Source organism: Cebidichthys violaceus, unplaced genomic scaffold (assembly GCF_023349555.1).
Source record: "Cebidichthys violaceus isolate CVI_PGR_0920_01 unplaced genomic scaffold, fCebVio1.0.p SCAF_46, whole genome shotgun sequence".
NCBI lineage: Eukaryota > Metazoa > Chordata > Actinopteri > Perciformes > Stichaeidae > Cebidichthys > Cebidichthys violaceus.
Window position 1 is genome coordinate 10,752 of NW_027176661.1, and position 13,136 is coordinate 23,887.

Sequence of the window (13,136 nt, forward strand, 5' to 3'; positions counted from 1 at the left end):
GTTTGTCTGCTCCTAAACTGTTCAACAAAAAACAGGGAAACGTGACCTTTGCCCCTTGGAGGCTCAAAGATATTTTTCTCTGTAGTTCCTTTATTATCATGTCACTCATCCGTTATGAGCTCGTACACGAAGAAGCCGTTATCCCCGGTGAGGGATGTTTCGGTGTCATGTGCGCTGCATCTCTCTATCAGAAGTGTGTGTTTAAAAAAAAAAGAGTGGTTGCTGTGGCACCCGAGTGGAAACGAAACAGATGTCAGCTGGTGTGTGTGTGTGTGTGTGTGTGTGTGTGTGTGTGTGTGTGTGTGTGTGTGTGTGTGTGTGTGTGTGTGTGTGTGTGTGTGTGTGTGTGTGTGTGTGTGTGTGTGTGTGTGTGTGTGTGTGTGTGTGTGTGTGTGTGTGTGTGAGAGAGAGTGTGAGAGAGAGAGTGAGAGAGTGTGAGAGAGAGAGTGAGAGAGACAGAGGGGCCTCAGATATATGCCGGACGTGTGGCGTGATGCTCCTCTGCTGTTCAGTAATATCGGTTAAATAAACTCCGCCGGACAAGAGCTGGCTCGTTGTGACATCGCTCAACTGTTGGGGGAGATATTTCTGGCACCGAGAGCTGGAGTTTCAAGGTGGCCTTGTTGATTTTTCTCTTCTTTTTTAAATTTCTTTACTGGATTTGATTCTATCATCATGAAATAAAGCACTGTAGTACAAGGGAAGGAACATTCAAGGCCAAATTTAGATGTGGATTCACAGACAAGTGAGGGAGACTGTACCAGGGTTTATAATGTTCTCGCTCTCTCTCCACCATTTCGTCCAGATGTCTTGACAGCAAGTTGTTGTTTTTTTTCTCGCCACCCGCATCATCATCCTCCGTCTTTCCACGCACACCTTATGTATTAGCGTGCATGCCTGTTATCAGGGAAGGATGCCCATTGTGTGTCCAGATGAGTAATGGACCGATGAGGGGGAGAGTAGAAACGTGTCATGGCGAAAGAATCTCGGCTTCAGACCTCTCCTGTAGGTGGTATTTCTTTCTTCTCTGAACGATACCCAAACACGGAGAATGTGCACACGTGTGCGAGTGATTGGCTGTAGCGCCAGCCCGCTGCACATTATATGTACATTATAAGGTTGAAGGATGCACAACGCTGTAGGTTGTTTGAGGTTAATGACGCGGTGTGTGTTCCCTTGTCTTGCAGCTGAGATATCAACACGGCTTGACCACCCCAGACCTGCAGCAGACACTACCCAACCTGAAGAACTTTCTGGAGCACGGCCTGCTGGTCCGATGGTAAGAATCACAACGACACAAATGTTTCTTCAGAGGGCACTGAAGACAGAAAGATTTACAGTGGTTTTGCTTCAATCGAACGCGAGGATGAATCACTCTTTAAAATAATCGTAAATGCTCCATTTCTTCACCAATCGATCATGTGTGTTCTGTCATTTCACGGAATGACTGTCCACACTACCTTCATCAAAACAGAATCTGTTCCTCCTGTAATATTACAGCCAACACACCATAACACCAACCCCCAACAAACAAAACAACGCAACAAATAGCTTGACAAGTGGGACAGATATAATACCTGAGTGCACTGAGTATACAGTAGATGGAGTTTGTAGAAACAGACAGTAGTACCAGTGCAGGAGCAAAGCAATGTCCTGCTGAGGACTTAATTTAGACATCTAAAAAATAATCGACATCAGTGTAAGTGTACGCTATCTTTAGAATACTTCCACCACTTCACCTTGCTGTCAAACCTGCCTTTTCCAATGAGGAACTGAAGCTGTTTTATGTGCTCTCTTTAAAGCCACAGGCCTCCTGTGACAAAACCAGTAATTTTATCTCACAGAACACAGAAGTCACTGGTCTACCGCTGCCTTGTTCGGTGTGTTTTTGTGTGACTTGGGTGTTTTAAAAGGTTAGTTCATCAAAGTCACAGTAAATTACTCTCAAGGAATTCATTATGTATTGACAACAGGCTTTGCAATCTCTTTAAGATTGTTCTAGCGTAAGTAAGAACTGTACCGATACCAGAAGATTGGTCTGACACAGCACAAAGCATGTGAGTGTTTTAGGTAAATGTTAAGAATGCTACGCCTTTGTAGCAATGTAGCGCCTCCGCACACATCAGTAAAAAGAAAAAGCAGTGCTTGATGAGATTTGCAGCAGCCATTTTCTCCCCCTGAAGTGGAATGCTTAGATCTCTGCCCCTCTCCTTCTACAGGCTTATGGCCTGTAAGTAACCCTTCACTAAAACCCGCGGGTCGGTCCGTGTCCGACTTCAACTCCACTGCCCTATAAAAGAGAAAGCTGTCTTTGATCTCCACTCCTCTCCCGGGGTCAGCAAAGGGGAAAATGTGTAGAACACACATTAATTGAATAATCTTTTGTTTTGAAAGGAAAGAAGCCATGAAAAGCCTGAGCTCTCAAATCAGCCCCCCACCCCTCCTTAATGGGAAGTGGAAGGGCCCAAAGATAGATGAGATGAAAGCATGGGCCCGCTAAGCCTAGAGCTATGTGTGTCCATACGCATGCATGGAAGAAGTGGAGGTGGAAGTGTAGCAGTTTTACAGTGGCTCTCCACAGCCACACTCCATGTACGACAAGAGACCACAGGGACAGGAACAGCATGTCTGAAGTCATCAGCTGAGAATCAAGAAGCTGCCTTTCTCAGCAGCACTGAGCTTCTGAAACATACATTGAGATCAGTCGTTCACACAAAGAGCTATGTATATATGTTTATATATATATATATATATATATATATATATATATACACAGCGATCAATCCGTACGGACCCCCCCCCCCCCCCATGGTTCGGCACACGTGAACCGCAGGTTAATTACACAAGTTTAACGTTAACCATCACAGTGTGAAATAAAGTTTTACTGACATCGTTATCTGCCAATATTCAGTATAATATGTGATCAGCACATCATTTATGTTTTTCTAGTCGTCAATCTCTGATAATGTTACTTTGTAAACATCCAATTTGTGTTTAAATTGACAGAATGAGAGCTGGTAAAGTGGCCAATGAAGGAACAAAGGTTACGTTCACTTGCACTATGATGCGTTCAGACTCTGTTCAGTGCGAGCCTGGTAGACCAGCTGCTATAATCAAACAACAAAGCGATCTGTATCTGCCAATATGGATCACCAATGATCTGCAATTTTTATCAGCGGCAAAAAAAAAAGTGATCAGGGATCTCTAAAAGTTATATTTGCTCCCTTTTTTTTGTTCTGATCTGATTTTAATCCAATCAGCGACTCTGATCCGTGATACGATCCCAACCGTGAGTTTTATGATCCGTTGCAGTTCAAATTGCCCCCCTCTCATCATAAGACCATACATATTGCAACTACAGCCAAACTTAAAGCCTCCGGTGAGGATGAGGAGGTGACTGTTTCACAATGCCCTGTAATACGGAGGATATTCGTTGATTCTTCTTCACACTTTGTGTGTATCTGAATGTTTCCTTCCCATATCAGTTCCAGTCTGTCTTTCGTCCATTTGCCAAAAAGCCTACATTCAGATACAATTTCCAGCGCTGGGACCCAACTCATGAAATATGGATGTATAAAAAAAAGCTGCCTAGCAGCTGTAGATAATTACCTTATAGACTGTGAGAGAGAGACTAATCTGCTTCCTCTATCCCTCCTTACCACCTCTTTTCTTCCTTCCACGCATCCAAACAAGGATGATGTGATGAAGGATATGACCAAGGGCTACGTTTCCAGAGCACATTTGGAAACGGTTCCTCCCTCCATATAGAACTAATTCAGCATGCATCCAGTCTGCAGGGAGAGCCTTTCCCCAAAGTGCCAAGACTCACACTAGGAGAGCATAGCGGGTTTGTCTTGAACATTTTATACTATTATATATAGACGAAAAGCTGGGTGCATGGGACAATAAAAAGGGTATACCACAAAGTACGCCGTGCAGTGGGCTCTATGATGCTCGCCTGGTGAGCTGATCATATCTTTATACATTTCTAAACAGCACTGTCTCAGAAACACATATGTCATAATATATACAGCCCAAGTCTTCTGAAAAATAGGCAGTATAGTTTTTTTTTTTGGTTTTTAATCTTGCTGAAGGATAAGACACAGCGGAAAATGGTGAATCTATTACCCAGAGGCAGACAGAGACAGTACCAGAAACCAATTCTTTGTAAACTGTACAGTCTGCCGAGATCAAAGTAAACGCATTCAACATGCTGCCATTTGCCGCTCCACATCCGCTGAGGGCCTGGCCGAGGTTCACAGGGCCCTAATCCCGTTACGGTGCCTGAAACTAGGGCTACGTACACAGGGGCGGGGGGGCAAGGTGTGGCAGAGCTCCTGGCCGGGCAGATTCAACAAAAACCGCAGTAGTCCCCCCTGTGTTACATGATGTACACAAAGGGACACGATATTTAGACAGCTGCAGTCTCGTCGGAGAAAGATAAAAGGATATAATCTAGAATTTATATACCTAAAATAAGCATTTGCAAGGTACATTAAGCCCCACAGGTGCCCTATGGATTTACTATATTTATAATAGCGCATGGTCGTTTGGAAGGATAAATCAAGAATATTTTCTTTTCCCTGTTCATGTGATATTCTGAAAGGGTACACTTGTTCTCCAAACACCACTTCCTCCTTCTCCAGTGGGAATAATAATCCCATTTCCATTCTATTTCTCCCTCTTTAAACCATTTCTCTAACCGACCACAGGTTTACATTTCTTTTTTAATCTTCTCAAATTTTACAAATGGCATAGATGTTATTAGAACTTACACTGGAGATGAAGAGTATGTTTTTACGTGTGTGGAATACTGCTCATCATTTTTTTTTTAACAAATTAAGGTAAACTACCTTGGTTCAACAAAATAATCTTAACTCAAGCGTATCATAGAGTAAAGACCTGTAGCAGAACAGGAAGTTGCTGTGCACGGAAAAGATAAGTTGTCGTTGTTACATCTTGGATGTTCATACATTAAACAAACAAGACCTGATATGCCAGTCAGTGAGCTTTAGAGGCGCTGGTAGGGACGTTTTGTTACCTTTGGAGAGAGCCAGGCTGGCTGTTCCCCTTTGTTTCCAGTCTTTCCAGGCTATAGGCTATTTATTTGTTCATTTAACAGAGACAGTGCACAGTAATGAACATTGCTCTGGAAGATGTAATCACTGGACTGTACAAAGCCATAAAAAAAAAAAGTTATTTAAATGACGAAAGTCACATTATTGTTATAACCATTGAACAGTATGTACGGGGTGTTGATATTGTCAGCTTGTTGATCGTGTTGCTCATGCTGCGCTGTGGTGAGTCCCTGTCTTCAAAGGCCAGACAGTCAATAAGTGCTGCCCTGCGAAAGCAAAAAGAAAACGTAGCTTCCACCACAGCGCATATCAAATTCTTAGTAATGTTTGCTCTTTAAGTTTCACAGGGATTTCCCTAAACCACATCAAACGGCCAAATCTTATCTGCCGTTGTTGGTTTTGGCTCAACAGCTCGGCTCCCTAGCAGTATTTTGATATGAACAGGAGAATGTTGTGAAGCCTGTCCGGGGATTGGACATTGAAAAGTTCTGGCTTACTAAATTCCTGAGTCGGCCTGAAATATGCCAGGTTTGACATCAGCGGTGGAAAGGAAGAGAGCGGACAAAAAGGAGTAAAGGCTATTTCTGGCTCAGCATGTCAAGTTTTCTGCTTGATGATTCAGGCAGAGGCATCTTGGCTGCATCTACAGTGTGCAGTGAAGCTTTTGTCAGGCTGATGCAGCAGTTTGGGGTCCATTGACACAGACTTACTGTAGGTGGTAGCTAACAGTGGAGGGAGCCTATCACTACACAGCTGTGAATCATACATTTTTGGATGAGCAACAGGCCTTTTTCCCATCAGTATGGTATATCAAGCTGCTGTCATGAATTCACTTTGCTTGTCACGAAGCCTCAGATGAAGTCCAAGCTGCACAGAAAGTTTGAAATCTGAGCCTTCTATTGTAAAGCTCCATTCTTTTTAATAGTGTACATATGGATGGTAATTTCCTCATATGAATAGAATAGGTTATTTTATCTTTCTTCATTATTATTGATACAGTGATTGTAGATGCCATTGCAGCGGAAAGTTTAACACTTTAAACATACTTATTGGATGAGGAATGCTAAAGACGTGCCCAATAACATCATTACATGCTCAATGACTACTGCTAGTGGGCCGCAGCATCTAACTCAACGGACATCAAGTAATACAAGTGTTATGACTCAGGGATGCCTGGCAACAGATCAGAATTGAATCAAGTCTCCACAGAACACTGACGCATTGAATATTTAATTTTCAACAAAACTAAGTCTACAGCTCATGAGCAGCATTGTGAGGCTGTACTTTGTCACAGTGGTGCTCTGAGCTAAATGCTAAAATGCTCACAATAACCATGCTGAGCAGATATAATGGTTACTATGTTCACCGCCTTAGTTTGGCGTTTAGTATGTGACCTACAGCTCAGGCTGATGGGATTATCATTATCAAATCCAAAGTATTGACACATTTTTAGATTTTAACTGATTGCACCAGATGAAAAGTTAAGGGATCGTCAAAGTCATAACAATTGATCCTTACTAAACCCGCCCCCTGCTTATTATCTGTCAAGTTATCAGAACTACTGTTGAGCCCACACTGTCACTAACTGCACTCCCTGAATAAATGTTGTCTAATTTTTGGGGAAAAAAGGAGAAAGAAGAGTAGATAGAAGGGTTTACAATATGTTTGAATGATATATCCAGGGTGTCAGACTGGTTCAGCTGTGAAAATGGTTTAAAGATATTCAGATAGAAGCTAAGAGTAAACCACCACATCAACTGGCGATCGAGACGGAATACAATGAAATTAAGGGACAGCACTGTTCCTGTAAAGCGGGGCATGTGAAGACATTCAGTACACCTTCAGTAGCTAGCGTAGCATTGAAGTGCTAACGCTTGTGAATGATGTGCTAACGTACTATGCTAATGTTAGCTCCACAAGTTTTCACGTAGAACCGTTACATTTTACGAACGTGTACCTTCTTTCAACCTCTCTGTGTAACCCGTATCACTATTACAACATTTAACCACGACTAGCTCAGAGCTGGCCGATGCTATGCTACGATTGGCCAGTCTGCGCACCAAATTTTGTGGCCTTGCATTCAACAATTGTTGAGACATTTCACTTAAAATCACAAATGTTAACCTCATGGTGGCACTCAAGGCAATTTCAGGGGATCACAAAAGTCTTTAAGATTTATCCTCTTGGAACCGTGAACATCTCGACCAAATATTTTGCCGATCCATTTAGTAGATGTTGACATTTAAATAAGAGAAAACTTGACCTGCTGGTGGCGCTAGAGGAAAAGTCAGGGGATCGCCAAAGTAGTAAGATTCATCCTGTGGGGACCATGAATGAAATTGAATGGCAATCTATCCAATAGTTGTTGAGATTGTTCAGTCTGGACCAAAGTGGTGGACCAACATTATCATCCCTTTTACCTCTTTTAAAAAAAGCATTTTAAGGACTACTTGTGAGAATGATTTATGAAAAGAGAGGGAAATTTCACAATGGGAGCAGAGTAGAGGTTTATCAAGAATATGAACAATCTCACGCAGTGCACCGAGAATGTCAACTAGAGACGGTTAGCTCATGCAATCTAAGTATTTGGCCTGTCTGAGTTCCAGCTTTCCCAAACAACATTAGGATGTGTGTTTCAGCAGTTCTGTCTTCTCAGCAATCTTAGTCAGAACACATGCTCACAGTGGCCATACATGTGTAGCCTAATTGCCCACATTAAAAAACATGTCATCGATGTAAGAGTTAAAATGTTTCAAGAGAAAAAAATGTTATGACTTTCCAGAGGTTTGCTTGGCTTAAGTCCTCACCGACACACCCAGTCTCCTCTGGTACTCACACACTGCATACGCTGCACTGTATGACACAAATAAAAGAGCAAATGTAGACCAAACATAGAAACTGAGTGGAACAAAATAACACGGTCCAAATACGAAATTCCTCATTTTACACTAACGACTTGGTGTGATGACCATGTGATATTTCTGCCAGTGTCAATAATACATTTCGCTTGTGGCATAAATTGCTAGCTATATTCAGACCAAATGGATTAAAATAGAAAGCCAGCTGGAGGGGGGAATGGAAGAAAATGGAAGATAATTATTAAAATCAAAGACACCCAATCCTTGCCGAAAGGACATCAGTCGGTCAAGCTAAAATACGTAGTAGTCATTTATTAGCTTTTTGTAAATGATAGAAAACCTTAAACTTTTCGCTCAGTACCAGTTGTCTCCGGTTTTCAAACCTGCATTGTGTTTCAAAGAGCCTGAATCACATTTTCCATTAAATGATAATTGAATTTTCATGACATTCGTCTTTCTTCCTTTCTATCCAAATTATTTTTGGACGGGCTTCCAAAGAACCCATGATGGTTTCATTTGGAAAGTCACAGATAAGTGTTTGAGATGGCAAATCGTTCATTCTTTCTTTTTTACATTTGTCATTCCAGCAAAATTAAGTGTTAAAGAGCACATTGTTTCCATTTTGCCCCAAAATTCCTTGCTGCAGAGTGAACCACATGCTTATTAGGTGGGGGTGGGGGGGCAAGGGCAAGCTAAAGCCAGTTGTATTAAATGATGTGTTTTGATGGACATGCGCTGCCAAGTTAAGTAGTCCATCTCCTGTTCTGCCCCCCTAATAGGAATCAAACCTCATAGCATCAGGTCATTACCCTAAACCTTTATTGTCTTAACGCTGACCATAGCTGACAGTTTGATATGTTCCTCCAATTAGCTGAAATGTCATCCAGTATTTACACGTTACCTTCAGACCGTCAGTGGTTCTCATTTACTGTATCACAGGCGCTTTGAAGTTTGACAAGTTTCTCTTGAAACTACACAGGTTTCTCAGCAGAGTGTCCCGCCTGTGAACCCTGTCAGGACCACCTCGGCACGGTGCTGGTGAGGGCCAAGGTCAGGCCCCTTTTTACAAGCCGTCATGTGTTTGGTGGTGGAACTGTCCATCAGGCGGCGAGCGAGTGCACAATAAATAAATGCATTCTTCAAATGCCACTATTCTAAAGAAGCTGCAGGAGAAAATGTACAAGGATATCTCTTATGACTTGACTGCATGTCCAACTGAATAAAGCAGAGATCTGTCCTTGCACGTGAATCTCTGGAGCTATTATTCTATTTGACCCCAACAGTACAGTGCCTCGGCTCCTGACACAGTGGAATGGTCACGTTAACCGGAGCGCTAAGTAGTCCCGTGATTTTGGCCCCGGCAGAGGCGGTAAGGCCCCCATTTAAGTGAATTTATGGCTCCTGTACTGAGGCCAAGCAAGGTGTCCCCAGATCCCGAGTCTGTTATCTGTTAAAGAGGAAAATGTCTGACATACTTGGGTGGACGCCTGCTGCGCACTTCCAGTCAGCAGAAAGTGAGTCTCACAGGATGCACAAATGTTTTGTGAATGTTGTAAGTTGGAGTGATTTACAAAGAGCTGCAGCTGTCTTTCTGCTGGACCAGGGGAACCGAGTTGGGTGCTTTAGGTGGAGGGGTGAGATAAATGGAGAACCAGGTCCAAATGGAGCCTGGGTGTCTCGTTCGACTCTTCAGGCTGTCCCGGGCTCTTATGTTGGTCGTAGCCATTGTTGCTGACCGTAATAAATCGAATACAGACTAAGTCTGGAGTTTGATGCCGCACTTAGTAGTTAGATTGTCACTGCTGTTTAGTTGTGTCCTTGATTATTTATTGTCTTTCTCTTTGTCTTTGTTCCTCACAGTGACAGACACCATGTCTCAAGCTCCATCCCAGTGCCGACCAAGTCTCAGCTCGGTGTGTCTGCTGCCTCAGAGATAGGCTACCCCAGCCACACCAGCTCCCCAGACCGAGGCCTGAGAAAAAGGGCGAGCTCGGAGGCCGACAAGTACAAGCCAACTCCTCCACCCAGCTACAACACAGCCATGGGTGAGGAGCAGCCCCCGGTTGGCCTTGCACCGCCCTCTCCCTCGCCTTCACCCAAACAACTGTCCTCCTCCCTCGATGCTGGCGTGGCCTCACTTAACCTGGCCAAGACCACAGAGTCCAATAAGGAGGGAGGGCAGAGGGAAGAGAAGGGGGAGAGCGTGGAGGCGGAGAGACGCAGAAGCCTCGAGATCGAAGAAGACAAAGAAGAAGAGACAGAGGAGCGGCCACCCAGCAGCACCGTCGCACCTGACTCTTCTTCAGTGCAGGAAACCGGTGAGGAAATTGTGCCAACTAGCGAGCACACGGGTGCCATGAACGGCTCTTTGGTACCAGGACAGGAGCCTGTCAGCCTGGTCCCGGAGCTGCGCTGCTCTGTGGAGCAAGCCGAGGAGATCATGGGCACGGAGGCCACCGGTTTAGGCCTGGGGATGGGAGTTGGGTTGGGTTTAGGGCTAGCAGATGAGGCTCGGATGGAAGACTACCGCTGCATCCCTGTGGACCACGCAGTAGCCGTGGAGTGTGACGAACAGGTGCTGGGAGAGCTGGACGTCGCCGGCTTTGAGGAGTTCTCCAGGCGCATCTATGCACTAAACGAGAACATGTCCAGCTTCCGCAGGCCGCGCAAGAACTCTGATAAGTGAGGTGGAGGACCTGAGTAGAGAGGGAGCGGCGAACAAAACTTACACAGGGGCTTTGGACAAACACGAGGCAGGGACACGAGGACAGCTGCTTACCGCAGCATCAAAAATGAAATGAGCTATTCTGGAATAACGACCAATTTGCACTTATTGTAAACATTTCCATAGTAATCTTTAAATTAAATACAGTTAGAAGTGCAAGTATTGAGATGCAAGCTTTACTTTTATTTTTGATTGCAGCATTAATATATTTTTTTAATAATGGATGGGATCATTATTCAGACATTTTTAGCGTTAACAACCGCCCTCAAGAATTAGTGGCAGTTATTGCAGTCTGTTGTTCCATAACTGGGGACCATATGTGTATCACTCACACTTTGTTTTCCAACCACTTAAATTCTATTGCAAAAGATTCACATCCAAACTCAGCGCAGCATCAGTACATCAGTCTACAAAGATGTTTCAATGCAGCAGCTTTTCTTTTTGAGACAATTTGACAATTATAAAACCACAAATGGTTGAAACTAGCAGTTTAATTAAAGTGAATCGAGTCCACTGTCCCAGCACTTACACTTTTGACCGTACAGTACAAGCTTGTGTGGACGCTTCCCGAGCCTTCATTCAGGGTGCGAGGCAGTGGGTCCGCGCAGGAGGGATGGCGTGTTGTGTACGCACGTGTGTCACAACACGATTGTTTGACTGTGGTTGCATGCTAATACACAAGCTTGTACTGTACATGCTAATGCATGCAACTACAGTCAAACAATCGCAGTTAGGTGGCAAGTAATCCCACCGATGACCTTTGAACACGGCAGAATGAGGCCACAGTGTGAGGCGGGAGCTGGAAGCCCCAATGAGATATTCCCTAACCGTGACCCATCCCCCATCCGCAACGGCTCAACCCACCTCGCCTTTCTCTTTCAGGTCTTTAGAGGAGGATCAGGTGGCAGGTTGGAGCTCACGGCACATGGCAGGGATACGGTGCAATTGTTTTTCTGTCCATCTCCATGTCCTCTATTTTTCTGTTTCTCTTTTTATTTTTAATTGTTTTTTTAATTTTAACATACCCTATCAATATAAACATCAATGTCAATGTTTTGTCCACTGAATCTCATAATCAGTAGACCAAAAATGTAATTCTGTGTCCGTGTTCTGTCGGAATGTCTCATTCAGGCGCCACTGTAAGCATTAATAGCAAGTGTCTCAATCCCAATGTCTGTGATTTTTTTTTTTTTGTCTCCATGTTCTGAATGCTTTCTTGCACTGGTATTCAATTATTGCTTTATTTATGTCTCGCAACAATTGCGTGCGCTTTGTTTTCAAAGGAAATCAACATTAAGTTTCATGTCGTTCGTTAATGTTGTCAAATGTTAGACTGATGTAACCGGTGTCTGGGTCCCGACGTGGACAGCCGCTTTGCATCGCCCGCCATGACAAAGATGGACTCTCAACCGGTAGCCCACTTTGTGGTGCAGATCCAGTACTGTGGTTTGCTGACTGTTGAGAAGTATTGTATTTAAAGCTAAAAGATGAACAATGTTCTATCATTTCCATAAAATGCTATACAGTTAAGTAAGCAACCATGTACAGATACTTTTGTATGGAGGGGTGTTTTTCTTCTTTTTTTGTTATTAAAGACTTGCAGTCCAATGGCATGGATGTATGTAGCCCCTTTTGTTTGACTTTGAGGTTGTTACAATTAGAATGAATGTATGGAAGTGATGATAGTTTTAAAATAGTATAAAAAAATGACAACATTCCAGTAGCTCCTGGAAACCGAGTATACAGTAGTGTGATGTTGGGACATTTCTTTTTACAATCAACACTTGAAATGATGAAGGCACTTGCAAATGACAAAGTGTTTCAGTCTTAACTTAAAAGAAAAAAAGGTTTAATGAAATCTTTAACAACATTTACCAAAACACTGGCAATCTTGGGTAGATAATGAGAATAAATGTGAAACAAAATTGAAATCGTACCGTCTTAACTAAAAAGAAATTTGGTTTGAATTTAATTCAAACACTAGTGCTGAGCTTGTTTACAAGACATCTAGTCATGGCTGATCTGTAGAGGGAAACCATAACAGGCGCTGCTTTGAGCTAAATGCTAATGCTAAGATGCTGAGAACTCATGTTTGCGATGTTCATCACCAATAACCATACCACCATACTATTTAGCATGCCAGAAGGCAATTAAGTATGTCCCAGTACGTAGTACGTCAAAAATGCTAGGATGTCCTGCACCCGGTTGCATTTTGCTTCGAATCAAAATGTCTCTGGTGACAAGAGATCCAATCAGGTGAAATTAGTTCGAACACCTGCGTGTTTAGAGCGCTAACTGTATTTCATGTTCGTGCGATGGTGCATAAACAACATATATGTTCATCTTTGCCAGAGCTGATGTGTTTATTGGTTAGCACACTGTACTTCAGAGTCATGGACAGGGATGAAGACTCCAGGTGCATCCTCCTTGGAACAGCCCGAGACACATTCATCTGGCAGGTAAAGAGGTCTTAAT

General features: G+C 43.3%; 1 protein-coding gene across 1 annotated transcript; it reads left to right on the top strand.

Annotated features, from left to right (window-relative positions):
• Positions 1–972: 972 nt before the first annotated feature.
• Positions 973–12,278, top strand: LOC137886872 (UV radiation resistance-associated gene protein-like). Its single transcript, XM_068729537.1, has 3 exons — positions 973–1,005; positions 1,188–1,279; positions 9,797–12,278. Exons 1-3 carry the CDS (start codon positions 973–975, stop codon positions 10,620–10,622), a joined length of 951 nt encoding a protein of 316 aa, XP_068585638.1. The 3' UTR covers positions 10,623–12,278.
• Positions 12,279–13,136: the final 858 nt, after the last annotated feature.

Coding starts and splice junctions, on each gene's coding strand:
- LOC137886872 (XM_068729537.1), top strand. CDS start 973: ATGGCGAAAGAATCTCGGCTTCAGACCTCTCCT. Junction 1,006..1,187: donor CTCGGCTTCAGACCTCTCCT/GTAGGTGGTATT, acceptor CTTGTCTTGCAG/CTGAGATATCAACACGGCTT. Junction 1,280..9,796: donor CACGGCCTGCTGGTCCGATG/GTAAGAATCACA, acceptor TGTTCCTCACAG/TGACAGACACCATGTCTCAA.